The sequence below is a fragment of the Cynocephalus volans genome, chromosome 4 (genome assembly GCF_027409185.1).
Source record: "Cynocephalus volans isolate mCynVol1 chromosome 4, mCynVol1.pri, whole genome shotgun sequence".
Classification (NCBI taxonomy): Eukaryota; Metazoa; Chordata; class Mammalia; order Dermoptera; family Cynocephalidae; genus Cynocephalus; species Cynocephalus volans.
Window position 1 is genome coordinate 112,483,921 of NC_084463.1, and position 20,682 is coordinate 112,504,602.

Genomic DNA, 20,682 nt, shown 5'->3' on the forward strand with positions numbered 1-20,682 from the left:
CCTTCATTCTCCCCTGAAACAGGCTCCACCATGGCCTTCCCCATGGCTGGAAATGGCAGTTCCCCTCTTCCTGTTTCTCAGCCCAAAAGTCTCGGAGTCATTCTTGACTCTTCTTTCTCTTAGCCCCACACACAGTCCACCAGACAATTCCAAGAACATCCAGACCCTGTCCACTTCTTGCCACCTCTACGCTGCCTGGCCCCAGACACTGTTATCCTGCCCTGCGTCATTGCAGCAGGCTCCTGTAAGGCCTCCCGCTTCCACTCTCATCCCTCAACCTATTTTCAACACAATAGCTGGAGTGACCCTTTAAAAATTTCTCAGGTCTCTCCTCTGCTCAAAACTGTCCAGCGGCTCACTCAGCGTAAATGCCAAAAGCGTGTAATGGATTCAAACGCCCTTTGTGGTCTGGCCCCTGTATTCTGAGCTCTTCTCCTGCTGATCCTGTTCCGGCCACACTGGCCTCCTTGAACTCCAGGCACACTCTGCCGTAGAGCCTTTGCATTGGCTCTTCCCTCTGCCAAGAACGCCCCTCCCCAGTATGCCTGTGGGTGACCCCACCCTCTCTCCACATCTCGTTGTGGTCTCCCTGTCAGTGAGGCCCGCGTTTAGTACTGCAGCCTGCACTGCCTGGCAATCCTGCTCCCCCGACCCTACCAGACAGGTTCTCTGTAGCATTTACCACCTGCAGCCACATTGTGCAGTTCACACATTTATTGTGTGCATTGTTTCTCCATGTTTGCCCCCTCACTAGAACCTAAGCTCCATGTGTGCAGGGACCTTTGTTTCTTTTGAACACATGTAACCCAACAGGTAGAACAGAGCTCAGCACATAGTGGATCCTCAACAAATACTTGCAGAATGTATGCCCTCTGGCCTGGCCCTCTGACTGGGGAGCATGCAGCAGTCCTGGCGGGGGAAGCTCTTGCTGGCATCTAGCCATGCGTCAGGGGAGAGACCTGGGGGAGGAGAAGCAGGTCGCTGTGCGTCCAGCTGCCCTCTGCAGAGCCCTTTGTTTGTGAGGAGAGAGTTTTGATTTTGCTTTCATTTTGCCTTCTGAGGGTGTCATCTTCACAAACATCTCTTGGCAGAGCTGGGTCCACACAGTGGCAGATGGGGCTTGGGTGCCCCCTCTCAGGGATAGGCCTGAGGTTGGCAGCAGAGAAGTTCCAGTGGGAACTAGAACATCAACTTCTAGTTTGGGGCATCAAGGCTCAGGCCACTGGGTCACACACATCTTCTGTCACCTCCTCACTGTCCTCTGCTCTGGGGTCCTGACACAGAGTCCAGGTGGCAGGTTTGAGACGAGTGGGGTGGGGAATGCTCCACCTACCACCACCTGGACTGGAGGGCGGGGCTGAAGCTGCCTCTGGGGCCCCCACACCAAGGCATGTGGGTGGCTCAACTTGGCTTTGATCTCCTGAGTCTAGTCATCCTGCAAGTGCCTGTAACCAAGACCCAGAGACGCTGCCTGCCCAGCAACAGGAGGACCCACCCCCAGAGAAAGAAGCTGACTCCTCAGCTTGGTGGGGGCCTAGAAGTGCCAGAAGATCAGGTTTCCTCTCTTCCACCCCCAACCCATGCCAGGCCCAGCCAGGCCAGGGCATAGTCCCTGGCTTTGGAGACTCCATCGGGGACTTGTGGCATGGCCCACATTCCCACCTGCCCTGAGGTGAGCTGTAAGGATCCTGCTGGTCCCCTGGCCAGGGGCTGGTATTCCCCTGGTGTGTGGCCACTTTCCAGGATGAGGGATCCGGGGGAGGAGCAGTCCAGCTCTGCTACGGGCCATGGGGACAGGGCCTAGGCCTGACCCACATCCACCCCTGTCAAAGGTTGCATCTTCCCTGTGGTTTTGCATTTAGTTTAGTTTATTGGTCTCTGCATCAAGGCTGCTGCTAAGGCCAGGAAGGGCCCCTTGGGTGATGCTGTCTGCCCTGGATTCAGGGCAGCAGAGAGTGTGCCTGTGTGTATACACACCTGCACAGACACCCACTCTTTGGGCCTTGGACGCCTGGCGAGAGTACGGCAAGGCAGGGCAGCTGTGCCCTAGGGTGGAGTGTGGGCCCAGAGGTCCAGGGCTACCCATGAATTTAGTCATCCCCTAAAGATCCTGGACACTCCATTCCCATAAATTCACCTGAGGAGTCACTGTCAGGAGTCCCCAGATGGCAGCAGCTCTGGCTTTGGGCACCTGTTCCTTTATCTTAAAGGTCCAGGCACCACAAAGGACCTTGGTACTGGCATCAAGCAAATCTCCCTCCCAGGGCAATTGTGACATCCCCTGGCAGTGGATGGAGGGACTGCCTGACACAGGCCCCTTCCAGGGCCCTCCCCTATTCGGCTGGGGGCTTGTCAGTGTCCCTGCACCCAGTACAGTCACTTTACAGGAGTGTGGGAGACTGCTGTGTGCTGAGTACCCCGGACGTTTTCCTGTTTGCACTTGTATGCTCCTCGTCCTCCCTGCTCGGCTCTTCTGAGCTGTCACCCTGCAAACTGCATTTCCCAGGCACCCTTGCAGCCGCTTCCTGTGAGGTTTGACCACTGGAAGCACTGGAGGAGACCAGAAGGTGGGGTCGAGGGAGAAGCCGGGGTGTCCCTCCCATCTCCTGCATGGCACCTAGCAGGAGCTGTGGCCCTGAGCTCTGGTGACACCAGCTCTCCCCTTTGTCCCTCTAGCCAGTAGCTTCCTGCTGTCACTTGTCTCTGGTTGCCTCCCAGTCCTCCTCTGGCTTTTCAGTTCTTCCAACACCATTGTTTCCAGTATTAACTTTCCTATCTTGGTCTCCTGACTTGGCTTCTCTTTTCCTAACTGGATCCTGTTACCCTTAGTCCCACTGATTTCTTTCTCAACATTTTTCTTCAGCAAGAACAGTGGACAAGACGGCAGGGGGAGTTTCTCCAAGCCCAGTTCCAGACGTGGCTCTGGCAGCCAGGCACTGCGTGCCTTTGGACAGTGAGATGACTCCCCTGGGCCTCAGTTTCCTTCCCTGTAAAACGGGGTTAATAACAATATGTGGAAGGACATGGTGCTTCGTTGTCTCCCTGGGTTCTGGGGGTGAGTGGAAGAGTTTTTAGACTTGGGTAGAAAACAGGAACAATTTCCCCGTCAGTACCAGGACAGCGCAGGTCCTGACCCTGACCCTGCAGCAGGGGCCTGGCCAAGACAAGGCCTCAGGACATGGCTGCTGGGGCTGGTGTGTGAGGACAGGCATTTCCCGGATACTGCCTGGCTCTGCCCTCCCTAAGCTTGCAGGTGGGCCTGGCCCTAGCACTTAGAATTTCCAGAGTCTCGTCCTCCATCGGAGAGCAGGTGTCCGGCCAGAGCGCTGAGATGCCACGTGCTCGGTTCTGAGCAGGCCTGCGTCCCACCAGGGGGCCACAGCAGCTGCCCTGGGAGGTGCTGGGTCCTTCTCCTCACCCCCACCCCATGTACCTCCTCTCTTGGCATCCTCCAGTCCCCGGTGTAGTCCTGGATTCTCCTGATGTACACAGATGACCTCAGGCAAAGTCTAAGACAAAGGGCAGATGGCCTGGGGGAGGCAACCAGGGGGTGGCAGTGTGGGTACGCAGCACAGGTGAGCACACCTGGCTCCTCACCTGGGGCCGGCCGCAGACATGGCTACAGTGGCGCCCGGCACTGCGCACCCAGGTGGCCGCCCTGTCTGAGTCACTCTCTCTGGACTCCACTTTCTTCCACTCTTGCAATGATAACAGCATTCTTTTAGGGCTCATGGGATGTGAGAGATGATGAACATACAGAGCTGCACAGGCCTGGAGGCACTCAGCAACGAGCTGGCGTTGCATTTGTTGTCATCGATAGTATAATTCCTGGTGCTGGTGCTAGGACCACCACTGCTGGTACCTGCGTGTGGACAGGAGCCCTCCAGGGAATGAAAGTGGTGTCTGGAAGTAGAAGCTTGAGTGGAGAACATTCCCCCTGGCAGTGGCACTGAACCCCAGAGACCCAGCAGTAGCCTGTGGCCTGAGCCTTGGGGGCAGAAGCAGAGGAGGAGCATGTCCTCCTTTGGGGCTCTCCGCATGAGCAGGTTGTAGGATGCTGGCCCTGGCCCTGCTGTACTGAGGCGTCATCGGTCAGCCATGCCCTCTGCCCTCCAGGAGCCCAGGGAGCCAGGCCAAGCCTTACGCTCCCTCAGCCCTGCTGGCAAAGCCAAAGCTCTCTGGAAGGAGGAGAAAGAAAAGCAGAATGCTGGGTGATGCTGAGGGCTTGGTCTGGTCCCTGAGGTGTGGGAGCTGTGGGTCTGGGACCACCACAGCCTGGCTTAGCTCACCTCCCATCTGCAGCCACCTCGTGCTGCTGGGCTGCCCTTGACCCCATCGCTCTCCCAGTCCTGCTGTTGGGGCTCAGCTGGAAGTCTCCCCCAGTCATCACAGCTGCCCCCTCACTCGTCCCCCTCACCTCCTCGTGGGTCTTCCAGTCCACCACCCACTCTGCAACCAGAGTGACCTTTCCATGCAGCTAATCTGACAATGCCAGTCCCCAATTCACAACCCTTCAGTGGTTGTTCCTGGAGTGAAACCCACTCTTTGACTTGCCATGCAAGGACTGTCTCAGTCCGATGTCAGTGCCGCCATTTCCCACTGGCTTCCTCTACACATGCTCCCCCCTTCCAGCCACGTGGATGTGTCTTCGTTCCCATGCAGATGGCAGTGCATTCCTGCCTTGCTTTTGCTCACAGAGGCCCACCCCGGGCACCACCTCTGCTTCTCTGTTCATTCAAATCCTACTCATCCTCAAGCCCAGTTAAAATGGCACCTTCCACCTGAAGTGTCTACTGCATGGAAGTCAGATCTCCCTCCCCTTTACCTTCCCCTCTGCCTCACTCTTAGATGGCTTACCTTATCATGCAGATGTTTGTGAACTTGCCTTAGCTCCCCTGTGGGACAGGATGAGATCTTTGATGACAGGGACCAGGGTGGCTGATTCTTCTCCAAATCCCCAGCACAGGCCTGGATCAGGGGAGGGCACAAGTGGCATCTGTTGGATATGTAAGTGTCTGGGCACACAGCTCACCGGCACACACAAGCCACGTATAGAGTCTGGTCTCTGCCACAATAATTCTATGTGACAAGCCTCCAAGATCTCAGTGGCTGATAGCATCTGCTTTCTTACTGGTGAGTCTGGGGTTGGCTGGGTGGCTGTACTTCAGGCTGCAGGTCCTAAGGTGGTCTGGGCTCCATATGATTGACCACCCTGGCTCCAAGCTATAGGGTGGCTCTGGGTCTGTACTGTGTACCCTCAATGGGGGACCCAGGCTGAAGGGGCAGCGGCCATCTGGGCCGAGCTCTTTTCATGGTAACCCAGCAGGAGCATAAGTGACAAGCCAAACCAGCAAGGCTCACGTCACTTCCATGAATTTCCACTGGTTAAAGCAAGTCTTGCAGCCAAGCCTCAGCCAAGCCTCACATCAATGGGACAGGGAAGTCACCCACCTGCTCTAGTGGGAATGACTGCAAAGTCACAGGACAAAGCATAGCTCTGTTATAGGGAGGCAGTGAAGAACAGGGACATATTCCAGCCCAAACTTCCAGGATAAAGGCCACATGCAGTGGTGTCCATTCATGCTTCTGTTGTACTCACAGACATTCGGACTGGTCTCCATCCTCTGATGGAATATATGACCATGTGCCAGTGCCGTAACCTCTCTGTGTTTTGGTTTTCTCAGCAGGAAAATGGGGATAATAATAATGCTTTTCTCAGAGAATAGTGTGAGATTTCGTAGACTTAGTGCTCAAGATGCTGAAATAATTCTTGGTATATACAGAGCCCTCAATGAAAGTAAGCTGCTACTGCTATTATTATTATTGCCAGCACCACCACCATCATCATGTTGTAATTCTTATTATTATATGCATGTTGCAAAAAATCCAATTATATTCTTCAAATGCCTCCCCTCCCAGTACTGCTCCTACAGATGTGTAGACAAGTGTGTAGACAAGTGTACAGACAAGTGTTCACGTAGGCAAGTAGCACACACACCAGGGTTATTACAAACTGGCAACCCCTGGCTGAATCTGCCTGCACACGTTTCATTTGGCCTATGCAGTATTTTAAAACATGAGGCATTTCACATACAAATCAACATTTCTTGAGTTACCTACACGGGTGGTAAATACAGTCAGGGAGCAGATAACATCTCCCAGAGAGAATACATGGGGTAAAAGGATAAGAGTGCTCGGGTGGAAGCATGGAGAACCCAGAGTTTAGGGATTGGCTGGACAACTGGGTGGTTGAGATGGACCAGCCAGAGAGGCAAGGAGAGAGAGTGTCCCTAAGAGCAGGGGGGCCAGGGTCATGGGCTGCAGGAAGACCCCCAAAGCCCTGTGAAGTGGATTTAGCAACAAGGGAGGCTGCTGGCAGCTTTGTTGAGGCAGTTTGGGAGTACTGGAGGCACAGGCAGGACCACAGAGGGTTGGTAAAGAATTGGAGAAAGTGGGTAGCAGACTCCCCCACGAAGACCAGCTGGGAAGGAAGACCAGAGAGTGGGGCCAGGCGTGGAGACTGGGATAAAAGTCTGCTTAAGACAGGAGGATCTTCAGCATGTTTAAGTACTGATAGAAAAGATCTAGTAGGCAAAGACAAACAGGAAAAAGATAACGACCTTTGGGAGGGGAGGGGCGTGGGAAGAGGTGAAGAGGAGTCAAGTGCAGGCGAGGTCTCTGCCTGGGAAAGAGACACCTGCTCCCATGCGACCAAAGAAGGGGTCACCAGCTAGTTAGTGGCCAAGACGAAGCTGGGCTCATTCATTCATTCATTCAGCAGGTATTGATTGAGCATCTACTCTTTACCAGGCACAATTCTAGCAACAAACGAAACAAAAATCACTGCTCACATTCTAGGCGTAGGAGAGACAATAAACAAAATAAGAAAGAATAGTTTATTAGACGGCAAGATGCACTACTAATAAAAATAAAGAGGAATGGAGAGTGCTGAGGGCGTCAGCTATGATTTTAAATAAGGTTGCCAGGAAGGCCTCACTGAGAAGGTAACATGTGACCAGACTTGCAGGCACTGAGCAAGCCCTGCCTGAGGATGTCTGGGGATGGCTTCTTCCAGGCACAGGCCACAGCAGTGCAAGGGGCCCGTGACAGGCGGGCATCAAGAGTGCTAGCGAATAGCAAGGAGGTGGCAGGGGCAGAGCAGGGTGAGCCAGGGGCAGTGCTGGGGCAAAGTGGCGCAGGACTTTGAAGACCACGGGAAGGGTTTCAGCGTTCACTCTGGGTGAAGTGAGGAGGTGTGGGAGGATTTGAGCAAGGGGTGGCATGACGTGACTTCCCTTTAACGGGGTCACGCTGGCTGCTGTGCTGAGAATAGACGAGAAGCGGGGCCTGGCAGGAGAGGAACGGGGATACCAGGGAGAGGCTGTCTCTGTGATGCAGCAGGAGAAGAGGGCGGTGGCAGAGGAGGTGGCGAGAGGCCACTGGGCTCCTGAAGGTAGAGCCATCAGGATATGCTGGAGGCTTGCGTGAGAATGAGGAATGCAAGAAGTCAAGGATGTCTCTAAGGGATTGACTTGAGCAACGGGGGCTCAAATTGCCATTCACTGAGGTGGGGCAGGCTGTGGGTAAAGCAGGTTTTGGGGCCAGATGAGGAGGGACAGTTCAATTGGGACATGTGGAGTTTATATGTCCGTTAGACATCCAAGTGGAGATGCCAAGTGGGCAGTAGTATCTATAAGTCTAGAATCAGGGGACACATCCAAGCTGGAGATATAAATCTGGAAGCCAGCGTTGTCTGGACAAGATGAAATTATCAAGCATGTGAGTGTAGACAGAGAAAAGAAGAGATTCAGAGACTGAGCCCTGGCACCTTTCAGGGTCACGAGGGCAAGGGAAGAAGGAGAGAGCCAGCAAGGAGGATGCAACAGGCTGTGCTGTCCTGGTTGCTCAGTGGAGAGCTGTTTCCAGAAGGAGGGAGGGGTCTGCTGGGCCAGTGCTGCTGGTGCGCCCCGTGAGGTGAGAATGGGGATGTCACCACTGGATTTAGCAACATAGTGGACACTGCAGTTTTGACAACAACAGTTCAGAGGCCCATGAGCTAGGGTGGGCGCTGTGAACATTTCAGGACCCTCCCTCTAGATGAAGTGGGATGATGTATGTGTCCATGCCTGCACACACAGTTTGCTCTAAACTTTGGGGCATCTGGTCAGCTGGGGGGTGGGGCTAGAGCAGTGGCACAGAGGACAAGAAGATCAGTCTTGGAGAGTCCAAGTTGACCCCAGACCTGTCCTCCCCCCAGCAGCCGGCCCACAGCCCTGCAGGAGCAGGTGCCCTGCTGGGGCTGTTCACTCCCACCATCTCTCTAGACCCTGTTCTCCTCTCAGCAGATGAGCCCACCTCCCCCAAGAAGCCGAAGAGCATTCCGGAGCCAGAGCGCTGTGCTGTGGAAGGTGTGGATGGTGGGGTCACCGCTCCCCTGCCCTCCGAGTGGACCTCAGTGCGGATCAGCCCTGGGGAGGACGTGGCTGGGCAGGACGTGCTGGCAGTGTGTGTCCTGGTCAGCAGCGAGGACAGCAGGTATGCTCAGGCTGCCATGGAGTGGGGGCGGAACCAAGTTGAAGGAGGGGGACAGCATTCAGGATCCGGTCGTCTCTCCACTCACTTGCAGTGTGGCCTCTCATGCCCCCACTTCCTCATCTGTAAAATAGGGACAATCATAGTACCTGTCTCAGAGGGAGTTGTAGGGATCAAAGAATTAATATACATAAGGCGTGTCAAGCAATGCCCGGCATATAATAAACACTACATGTGTTAGCAATTGTTATTTTATCAGAAAAGTGAAAGGCCCTGGCCCCACATCTTCTCCCCAGGAGGCAGTTGTCATGCAGGCTGCAGTGAGGGGTACAGAGAGAGTGGGTGTCACCTGTCACAGCCCTCCAACTGTAAGGTGGGTGCTGTAGATTGAGTGTCCCCTCAAAACTCCCTGAAGCTTGATCCCCAATGTAACAGTGTTAAGAGGGTGGGAAACCAGACTACTGCAGAGTTGAAAGATGGGGCCTTTAAGTGGTGATTGGATCATGACAACTATGCCCCCATGAATGGATTAATCCATTGGTGGAGTAATGGGTGAATGGTTTATTGGGTTGTCACAGGAGTGGCACTCATGGCTTTTTAGGGAGAGCAAGTGATCACGTTAAAGAGCTCTTGCTATCCTCACTATGAGATTGCCTATGTCAGCATAGGACCCCATAGAGTTTCCACCCAGAAGAAGCCCCTCACCAGATACACTCCCTGGACCACTTCCCAGCCTCCAAAACTGTAAGAAATAAATTTCATTTTCTTTATATATTACCCAGTTTCAGATACCCTGTTATATGCAACAGAAAAGGACTAATACAGTAGAGATGTGTGGGTATGGGTAGGAACAAGAGAGATGAGACCCTGGGGCCTTTGATGACTCTTTCTCCGAGTGCTGTCGTCACCACCTGCATCAGAATCCCTGGAGTGGTCATCACAAATGCATGCTCCAGGCCTCCTCCCAGACACACTGGATTCACTCAGGAGGCCAGTGAACAGCAGGCACCAATTACTTGTTATTTATTACACACTGGGGATGTAGCAGTGACCAACACAAGATGAAGTCCTTGCTATCACAGGGTAGCCAGCCAGCAAATAAGGAAGCAGTCAACAAAAGGAACATCACATATGTTCCAGGTAGAGAAATAAAATAGGGATATATGAGAGAGAGAGACAGTAGAGCTGCCTTAGACTGGATGGCCAGGAAAGGCCTCCATATCAGTTATCAATTCCCACAATAATGCTGAATAACAAACCAGCCCAAAAGTGAGTGACTTAAACCAACCACCATCACACCCACAATTACATGAGCCAACAGTGTGAGCCAGGCTCAGCTGGACAGTTTTGGTCTTGGTGGGCTTACCTGTGTGTTTAGACCAGCAGCGTTCTGCTTCTGGGGCATAGTTAGCTACCAACTGGGGTGACAGGAGGCTACCAGGCCATGGGTCTTTCATCACCAAACAGGCAGCCCAAGTTTGTTCACATGGCGGCCCTAGGAGACAGAGGGGAGCCATGTAAGGCCTCTTGAGGCCCAGGCTGGGCAATGCACAGTGCTATTCCCAGTACATCTGATTGGTCACTGCAAGTCACATGGCCAGCCTGGATTCAAGGGGTGGGAAATAAACTTCACCATTTATCGGAGGGGCTATTGCAAAGTCCCATTGCAAAGTCCCATTGCAAAGTCCCATTGCAAAGGAGTGTGGACCAAGGGGAGTGATCACAACCACTTCTGCAGACAACTTACCACAGCCTCCCTGAGGAGGTGACATGGAAGCTGAGACCTGGTCGACAAGAATGGATGGCCAAGGGACAAGGGGAATCCACACAGTGATGACAGCTCGCGCACAGGCCCCTGGGTAGGAGTGACCCTGATGTCTCAGAGGTGACAAGAGATCGGTGTGGCTGGAACACAGTGAGGGGGAGAAGGACAGAGGGCTACAGCAGAAAGCCAGGCAGGAGGAAGATGAGTGAGACGGGGTAGGAAGGTTACACTTCATTCTAGGCATAACTGAAAGAATTTTTAAGTAAAAGAGTGACATCTCATTTACGATTTTCAAAGATCAGCAGGCCTTGGTGTGGAGGACGGCTGGGGCAGGGTGGGCGGGAGTGAAGGCAGGGGGAGCAGCTGGGAGCCTGCGGACAGGGACAGGGTGGAGGCACGCAGGTGGGCTGCCAATGCGCTCAGCGGGAGGGAAAGAGAATTCAAGCGCGACTCCCAGATTTTGGCCTGAGGGACCGAATGGATGTTGCAACTGTCTAGGGGTGGGCAGGGTTTCAGGGAAGATGCAGGTTTATGGAGAAAATCAAGAGTTCCGTATTGGACGGGATGGGTTTGCGATGCCTGTGTCTTTGTGCAGACATCAAGTAAGCAGTCGGATATGGGAGTCTGGAGTTTCTGGGTGGCAGGGCTGGAGATGGTGAGTCCAGAGACTATTATAAAGCCACGGGGTCTGCAGAGTCGCTTATGGAGTAAGAAAAGCTGTGAATGAAGAAGAGCCGGGCCCAGCAAGGTGCACCAGGCATTTGAACACTCAGTGGGCAAGCAGAGGAGGAGCTGGCAAACCCCCTGGGGAGGAGAGAAAGCACGAGAGGGGAGTTGTGGGAGCCGAGAGGGGACAGTGCCTCCGGGAGGAGGGCACGGCTCGCTGAGTCGGAGCTGCTACAGAAAAGAGATGCAGTCGTCAGAGAGCAGAAATGGAGAAGTGACCTGTGGGTTTTCCAACAGGAGGGTCATTGTTAAGTTTGACAAACATGCTCCCGGTGTAGTGAGGGGGCAGAAACCTGACTGGAGTAGGTGTGGGGAACACAAGTGGAGAAAATGGAGACCTGGGATATGGACAACTAGTTCATGAAGTCCTGAGCCTTCAGACTCTGCGATGGAGCCCGGGAGCAGTGTTTAGCACGTCCCACAGATGATTCTGATGCACATGTCTGTGTGGGACAGCTGTGCTTTGGAGTGCCCTTGCAGTCACTGAGATGGAAAACCAGGGCCCAGACAAGGGAAGGCACCTGCCCTCCGTCACGCAGCCTTCAGAGACTTCTAGACTTCAATTAGGCAGGACTGTTTCCATTGTAAGAGGCAGAAACTCACTCAAACTAGCTCTAATAACAAAGAAAAGTTCATTAGTTCATCTGGCTGGGAAGTCCAAGGGTGGCCCTCACTTTAGGCAAGGCTGGAGCCAGAGACTCAGCCACTCTCCTGGGCTGCCTGTCTGCATAGCACGTTTGCCGCAACCCACAGAGAGGCTGTCTCCACGTGTGGGACTCTTGGCTCCTGAGCGCCTCAGCCCATATCCATCAGTTCATGTCCATAGACCCAGTATCTCCAGGTAACCCTCCAACTGGTACTGCCCGCATCACACACCCACCTTGGGACTAGTCGGTGAACAGGACTGAGGTGCCATGCCCAGCCAGGCTTGGGCACTCTGATGGGTCGAGAGTCCACCAGAGCACACATGTGGACGACGGACCATGGTCTAGGGGACAGAAGCATGCCAGCCTTATATGTACAGGGAGAGAGTGAATATGTATATATGTTTACTAAAATGTCTCTGCCCAGCAGGTTTGGAACTTTCTCCCCTGGATCTGTGCTTGGGCTGTCCCCTCTGCCTAGGACACCCTGCCTCCACTTCTCTGCTGCTTAAATTCCTGTAGTTATTTAAAGCCCATGTTAAATACTACCCATCCCCCTCCAGGTAGTCTTTTCTGTCCCCCCATCTATTCTGGGGGGAGGGAAGTAGTATTTAAATGCCTGAAGTTTTAAGACAAAGTCCCTAATGATGAGCTTATTCGACCCTAGGGAACTTAGACATGGTCAGGGATGGTGAAGGTGAAGACCAGCTTCATACAAATAGCCCATCAGACACTGGCCAGGCTGCTTCCTTCTGCACTGGTCCAAGCCTGGAAAGTCATCCCGGGCTGCCATAACACAGTACCGCAGACTGGGTGGCTTAAACAGCAGACATTTATGTCTCATGGTTCTGGAGGCTGGAAAGTCTGAGATCAAGGCGTTAGCAGGGCTGGTTCCTACTGAGGGCCGTGAGGGAGGATCTGTCCTAGGCCTCTCTCCCTGGCTTGTAGATAGCTGTGTTCACATGGCGTTTTACTTCTGTGCATGTCTTTGTTCAGATTTCCTCTTCTTATGAGGGCACCAGTCATACAGGACTGGGGCTCACTATAATGACCTCATTTTAACTTAATCACCTTTTTAGAGACCCTTTCTCTAAATGCACTTACATTCTGAGGTACTGGGGGTTAGAAATTCAACACATGTATTTTGGGGGACACAAGTCAGCCCATAAGAAAGTCTGAGGCTGGGCACTGGGCACAAAGGTGACTAAACCACTGGTCTTCCCCCAAGACCCCACCCCACCCCAGTCTGCTAGAGGCAGTGATGAGCAGGGTACAGTGTGGAGTGTGCTGGGGGGTGGATTCCAGGGCTCACCCCCTCCCTCCTTCCTCCTTCCAGCTCTGACACAGAGTCTGACTATGGCAGCAGGGGAGCCTCTAGTGCAGAACCCTGTGAAGAGAGACCCTGGCGGCCTGAATCGCCACCTGTCCCAGAGCCCCTCACCAGGCACGTCTCTCTGCGGGAGGCCCTAACCAGGACAGTCGCTCCACGGTGCTCTGAGGAACACAGACCTGTGCATGGTGAGCAGAGGGCCTGCCTGGGTGGGAAACAGGCCTGCTTCATTCTGGGACATGGGGTGGGGGTGGGGAGCAGCCAGCATTTCCTCACAGAGGACCTGGCGACAGTAGGGCAAGCCCTCAGGCTTAGAGGCAGTGGGGCTGGAGCCTTTGGGGAGTAGTGTATAAGTGAGGGGTGTGGGGTCTGGATCCAGGCCTGGCATCCTCCATGAGAAGCTTTGGAATCCCAAGTGGGAAGACTTAGAGGCACCTGGCTGGTCATTCATTGTATGTCACAGGCCAGCAGAGATAAGGCACCGCCAGGACCCTCTTGCTTCCCGTGCGGGTGTCCCTTCGGTGCCCCTCCAGCATCCCACAGACCTGAGGGCAGGGAGGTGTGCCCGGCTGCCGTTGGACAACATGCAGCCCTAAGCAGCACGGTCTCCCGGGCACCGCCTGGAAGTGCCACTCAGGGCAGCACAGGCCGTTACTGGTGCTTGGGGTTTGTGGGATGCACCTAAGCTTTACCTACACAATCGTAAGTGCACTTTCACTGAGTAGCTGTAGTGGGCCAGGACCTCCCCTACATGGCCCACTTCATCCCCAGGGCGACCCTGCGAGGTGAGTAGTACAGGTAAGCGCACAGCCTGAGTGCTTTCCCAGGACTCAGGTGTGGCCCAGTGCTGCTGCGTCACTCTATCTCCTAAGCTCTGGCCCACTTAGAAGTAGTTGTCTTCAGCAGTCTGGCTTATTTTAATAAAGGCGGCCTGGGATTGAATGTTTTGATTTAGCCAACAGCAATTTGTGAAATCGTCTGATGTCTGGGAGAGCCTGGGAAGACACTGGCTAACAGAAACTTGCCACCAGCAGCGCCAATAGCTTCAGCTGCCCTGGAGAGCAGTAGCTCGAGTGGTCCTGCATCGCCCTCTGGTGTTCAGGAGCAGAATTCCACCAGGTCTTTGGATGGTCTCACAAGTGATGCTTTCCCAGGCTCGGGCCAGAAAGAACTCAGAGATATTTTCAAACTCTGAAAACTCTGAATTTACCCTCTCATGTGAGCCATTTTAAAAAAGGGCAAATTGTCATCAACACACATTTGTTAAGTACCATTTGTGGGGTGTCCTGAAAGGCTTAGCACGGGCAGTGAGCAGAGGACTGGCCTGTGCCTAGCTGGGTTACTGCTTGCCCTTGATACACCCTTCCGTCTCCCCGGCTCCAAACTCCTCCTTTACAGACACAAAGGCTGCCTGCCTTTCATCCCTTCCCTCCTTTTCTCCTCTCTCCTCAATTTTGGCAACTTACAAGAAAGACACAAAACGAAAGTATATGTCTACACACATAAAAAGAGAAGCCTTAGAAACATGGTTAACAAGACCAGTGTAGGAGGTATAGACCCCAGAGAGGCAGACCATAGTCCTAAACAGTTGCTCTAGTCGAATCACAAAGCTGATTCTGAATTTTCTGACAGCAGGGGATAAAAAAAAGAAAACACAGATAATTATTATTCTCATTGAGCAAGAAGAAAAAATGTGTTGGTTTACAGCAGCTCTCAGAGCAGACACAACTTTTCCTATTGCTTAACTTATAGAAAGTTTCAGGCTCGTGTCAGATAGATGATATTGAAAGATGTATTAGATCCTGTCTTAAGCAACAGCTCCTCAGAAAACACAGGCCAGGGTGTTCCCAAGGCTGTTTCTTGCAGCATCCCTTGCTGGCAGGGAGAGCATAAACACAAAACATGACTCCAAGTGCCATGTTTTGTGTTGCTGGTCATGGTAAGCCTATCACTTTACCACGCAATGTAGGATTAACATCAGAGTGGTTGTTATTGAGCTTCATTAGCCACAATTCTCAACTGGATAAATGTTTTCGAGGTGGGCTGAGCGAATGCCGGACAGACCAGGAGACTACTTTAAAAAGACTCCTGGTTTGTATGCCCCCACTCATGGCAGCATTATTCATAATAGCCCAAAGGGGAAAACAAACCAAATGGCCATCAACAAATGAACAGATACACAACATGTGGTATATCCACAGGATGGAATGTTATTTAGCTTTAAAAAGAGGGGAATTCTGACACATCCTACAGCATGGATGAACCTTGAGGACATTATACTAAGTGAATTAAGCCAGACACAAAAAGACAAATACTAAATGATTCCAGCTCTATGAGGTATAAGTGGAATAGAATAGTCAAATTCATAGAAACAGAAAGTAAAATGGTGGTTACCGGGGCTAGGGGGAGGGGATTGAGAGTTATCTAATGAGTACAGGGTTTCAGTTCGGGATGAGAAAAAAATCTGGAGTGAATATTGGTGATAGTTGTACAACAGTGTGAATATACCTAATGCCACCGAACTCTATATGTAAACATGGTTCAAATGGTGATTTTTATGTCATGTACATTTTGCCACCACTTAAAAGATTTCCAGGACTGCCTCGGCACATCAAGGAACTGTCACATCCTCAAAGTTCTTTAACATAGTGCATGCCCAAGATGATGGCCTGAAATATAACTTATACCCTGTGTTATGACACCATGGAAAACACTCCCCTAAAACATCTAGTTCTGTGGTTCTTAAAAATCTTGTTTAAAAGGCAAATTCTCCGGTTTCCAGCTTCAGAGATTCAGATGCATTGGGTCCAGGGCAGGCCGAGCATCTGCGTTCTGTGTAAGCACCCCAGGAACTTCGATGCAGGTGGGCCATTGTCCTAAGTCTTGGGAACCACAGAAGAGCAGCTTCAAGGAGCACGTGCCTGCATGAATTAGTTGTAAAATTCACACCTGAGCAACTAAACGAATTGGTCTCGTGCATTGGATCCTTAGACATAAACCAATTAGACTTAGGAGGGTAATCTGCTCCCAAATTATTCTGGCTTTGAAGCATTGATATTTATCCATTTTTTCTGGCAATAATTTGATAACAGGATGGTCCAGTGGCATATGCAGGACAGTACTAGTTTGTAGTTTGTAAGAATGAAATGATATCATCAGCACCATATGACAGACTACTTATCCTCTCACTCCTTTTGCAGTGGGTCATACACTGAGATCTCCAAAAGTGCTCCTATAAAATAAATAAAATGAATACACATAAAATATCAGCTAAAAGAAGGGAACCAGCCCCTCTTTATGCTGCTCAGAATCACCAGATCAAACCATTACTACCATGTGCTTGTTCCTGTTGTGGTAAGAATGTGTGCGTGTGCGCCTTATGCACACCAGAGATAGAAAATCTCATGAATTTTAGCCATTTCTAATAGGTTCCATTCCACACAGTTAAAAGCTGAGGAGACGCAATCAGAGCTTTAAGCTATCTTCAGTTTTTCTTGAGAAACGTCTCCATTAGGCAATTAAGTGGTTGACTCTAGTTAGCAGGATGTAGGGGTGCTTAAGGCCTACTTGCTCCTTAGGCAAAACGCCCAGCCTGCGAAACACACCAGCACTTGGCAGGAGGAAGTGGACCTGCGCTGGAGGAGGCGGTCCATCTCGTCATGGAGAGACGCTCTGTGCCCTGTGCCCATGCACACAGGCTCCTCCTTCACCCATGGACTGACTTCGAGAATAGGTCTATGGGATTGGAAGCCCACCCAACAGAGCAGGCACAAAGCAGCTCCAGATGGGGTGAGGGGAGAGGAGCCAAGGAGCTGTGGGGTTGAAGGACCCTGTAGGACCCTGTCCTGAGGAAGGGAAGCCCCCAGACAGTGGTGACACCTGTGCTGCCCCGCCTGGCTTGGAAGAAGCTGAGGCCCAACTCTGCGAAGTGGCAGGGGATGGACTATCGAGGACTGTTTCTACAGAGAAGAGGGTGGTGGCTGGGCTTTGGATTCAGAGAGTCCTGTGTTCAAACCTTCCCCCCACCATTTGCCCACACCCAAACCACTCGTGGGGGCTTGCTTTCCTCCCACGGCTCCTGGCCCCGCCTGTGTGAGCATTCAGTGTGCATCAGCACATTCTGTCTCTCCTGCTGTGAGGGAAGCACAGAGGCCTGGAGCCTGGGACCGAATCTGAGCACCTGCATGGGAACGGGGTGCATTTGGCTCCCTCTGCCCTTTCTCATGCCCCAACTGGCCAGGACCCATTTTCTTCTGCATCTGATGTTCATTTTGCTCAACTAATTCTCAAGGCCCCACTGGGCAGAAGGGTTTTCAGTACACAGTACACAAGGTAATGCAAAAAATGTGTTTCCATTAGAATCAAGCCAAAAGATTGTCCAGAGCTTCAGTTTAAACTGGTTTCCAAAAGGTCTGAGGGCTCTGCGGGGGTAGGGGAGGCAGAGGGTAGAAATTTCTGCAGCTTTCTGGCTTTAATCAGAGCAGCACCAGCTTTTATCTATTACAGAGATGGAACATAGATGTGAGGCCTCAGCTCTAAAGGCCTGTCCTGATATGAATGAATGAATGAATGAATGAATGAATGAATGAATATGTGCATATGTACATGTACGCATGTAGATGCTTATTAATGACCAGTGACTTAGAATGATGGCTCACAATTTGAGGCATTTTCTGACAGAGGATGGTACCAGTCCCATGGCAGGTTCTCAGTAAATATTTGATGAATGAATGAATGAAAGACTTGGAGGTGTGTGTTGTGGGGACAGGGAAATGCAGTCTGAGGGAAGGAAAGCATTCGGTCAATTTTAATCATTAGTCTGTTAACTTTTGGTGAATGGGCCATACGAGAAAGGTCCCTGTGTGTTCTACACATTTAACAGACTCTTCCTCCTCCTCTTCTTCCCTGCCCTTTTCTTTTTTCCACCACAGCTCTGCAATGGGCTGATAGCTTCCAGTCTCCAACTCCAAGCAAATACCAGAACTGGAGAAGAAAATTCCAGTGGAGTGAGTCATGAGCTCTCTGGGGCTGGGGGAGGGCCAGAGTTCTCTGGTTAGTTCTCAGGGGCAGCTGTTTTCATTCCTTACATGGTATCTGCTCTGTCATGGCCTTGTAGCTGAGAGGGGCAAGAAATATAAGGTCGACTTTATTTCCGCTGCTGACTAAAGTAAGCATTTTCCAAGGGATTTGGGACCTTCCCATCACCATCCACCCCCCGCTTTGGAATCACAGAGCCTTAAGATTCTACACTCTCACCTGGAAGGGGACTCAGCAATCATGGGCTCCAAACTGTTTGAAACGCAGATGAGGAAACCGAGGCCCAGGGACTCTGTATGATTTGATTCAGTACACTGGAGGTGGGCTGGACCTCAGCTTAATGTCCTCATGCGATTGTAGGCAAAGCAACAAAGGAAACCACACACACACACACACACACACACACACTCACACACGCACGCACACACACACGCACACTCACACACACACACACTCACACACACACACTCACACACACACACGCCCACACACACACACTCACCCACACACACACACACACACACACACACACACACACACACACACTCCTTCTCCTTTTCTAAGCAGGCCTTGGTCCCAGCATCCTCTGGAAGAGCAGGGCTGGTTACAGCAGAGGCTGGCGTGGGTGCCGAGAAGGCAGGTTCCCACAAGGGGGCGCAGTGACCACACACAGTCACAGCATCTGGCAGCAGTTAGGGCACAGGAGTTCCCTCCCTGGGCCCTGAGAAAGGGGCTGCCTTCTACCTCTCCCTGAACTCACACTCCCTCCCCAGCCTTGCTCTAGGAGAGGTGGACCCAGGAAGGCCTTGGGTTAGACAAAGAAACGTTGTTGTAGTTGGAACAGAGCCCTAGTTTTCCTTCCTTCTGAGTCAACGCTGACTCCTGTAGGGAGTCATTACCCGGTACCCCCAGACCCCTGCCCTCTCCAGGGTCAGGCTAGGACAGGGAGCACCTCAGGCTGCTTCATCTGGGGACAACCTAAAATGACTCTTGAATCATCTGCCCCCAGGCAGTGAGAGAACAGAGGGAGTTAACACTGTCACTTGTCGATCATCTTATTTACTCCCCTGTTCCAACCCCTCCCAAGTCTCTGGAATCCTGCTCCTCTCGGCAGGTCTGTTGGGTGCAAAGTCCCTCCCGATGCTTCCAGCTGACTTTACTGAGTGCCACCAGGGTGAGTGGCTCAGTGTTGCCCTCAGGGAGGTCCCAGCCTGGGGTGAGAGCAGGGAGACTGGCGGGGGTCCCTCACAGCAGGGTCGGGAGGCTGGCACAGGAGAGAGAGGACTGCTAAACAGTGGCAAGGTTTCTGGGGTGGGCCTGGGGACCTTAGCCTTTAGCCTTTAGTAATCGAGTATCCCAGTTCTCAAGTGAATATGAAGCTGGTTTGAGGGCTGTGCTTGAGTTTGAATAATTTCTATGAGCCTGGCATGGTCTGGCTTAAAGGAGATACTCAGTCCTTGTTTGCTGAATGAATGATGAATGAACAAATCAATCAATCAATTAATCAATGAACTAAAGAATAGGTTGACTGGACTGAGTGCAAATGGAGCACATGGGTTCAGGCCAATGCAGGCTGCCGCCACTAGAGGGCGCTCCAAGACTTTGATAAGCATTTGAGCCTCCTGTAACCTCCACATTCTAGGAAGCAGTGAAAATCCCCAGCTTTAAAAGCCACAAGAGCCATCTTCGATTATCTTCATTTTGCCCAAAAGGAAACCCCAGTGGGCAGGGCTGGTTCTGCAATAGGGAGCAGAACATGGGGCACCACCCCTGTCCAGAGGCATTCACTGCCCCTTCATGGCTGATTCTGTCCCAAGCCCCCGGCAAGAGGGTGGATGGGACTATGTGACTGCCCTCGGCACCCTGCTCAGCTGCCCATGCTCACCAGAGTGACCTCTAGGATCTAGGGGAAAGTTCGCCATTGCCAGAGAGCGCAGAGAGGCAGTAGCACAAGCTCCTGAGCCTGATGCAGGCCCTGGCCTGTGCATCAAAAGGACCCTTTGCACAAAGGGACCCTGAGAGCCAGCAGCATCCAGGACCAAGGCCCCTGCCCAGGGCCAAGAATCCTAAGGTTTCAAGAAGAGGGCTGGCAGAGGAGGACGTGAGGTGGCAAGTGGGAGTACCTGGGCCCAAGAGTTAGAGAAATCCTGTCTCAGGCTGGTGTGCAACCCCCTCTGGGACAGGTCAGGGGCTCAGCAGTGTCTTTACTGGACACCTCTTGTGTGTGTGAGAGGGTGGGGAGGGGATGGAACTCGTGCTCAGCTGACACATAGTGTTTACTTTGTGTCCCACACCACTGGGCACCTCTTTTTATCCCATCTTCTTCCCTCTACCACCCCCTGAAGCAGTGCTAGACTCCCCATTTTGGGGATGAGGGACTGGAGGGTGACCTAACTTGCTCAGTGTCGGGCAGCAGGTGTGAGTGAGAAGGGGGTGGGGCTCCAGGGTGCCCTTTACCACCTTCGGAGGGAGACATGAGCAGCCTCAGGCAGGGGGAGAAGCTTCCAGGTCATGACCTTGTGAACCCCAAGGCTTTTCTGTCACGCGTGGTTCCCCAGGGATCCTTGGCTCTGCATCAGAAGGTCCCTGAGGGCTCCTCAGGGAAACAAAAAGGGAGTTTGTTGAGCTGAGGGGACTTGGAGACAAGT

At 52.3% G+C, this 20,682-nt stretch overlaps 1 protein-coding gene across 1 annotated transcript in view; it reads left to right on the forward strand.

Moving 5' to 3' along the window:
- The window catches only part of MICAL2 (microtubule associated monooxygenase, calponin and LIM domain containing 2), a 204,567-nt gene that overhangs the window by 136,051 nt on the left and 47,834 nt on the right, over positions 1–20,682 (forward strand). Inside the window, exons 27-29 of the mRNA XM_063092700.1 lie at positions 8,346–8,535; positions 13,004–13,185; positions 17,929–18,003. Coding sequence (XP_062948770.1) covers positions 8,346–8,535; positions 13,004–13,185; positions 17,929–18,003 — 447 coding nt within the window. The remainder of the gene's footprint in view (positions 1–8,345; positions 8,536–13,003; positions 13,186–17,928; positions 18,004–20,682) is intronic.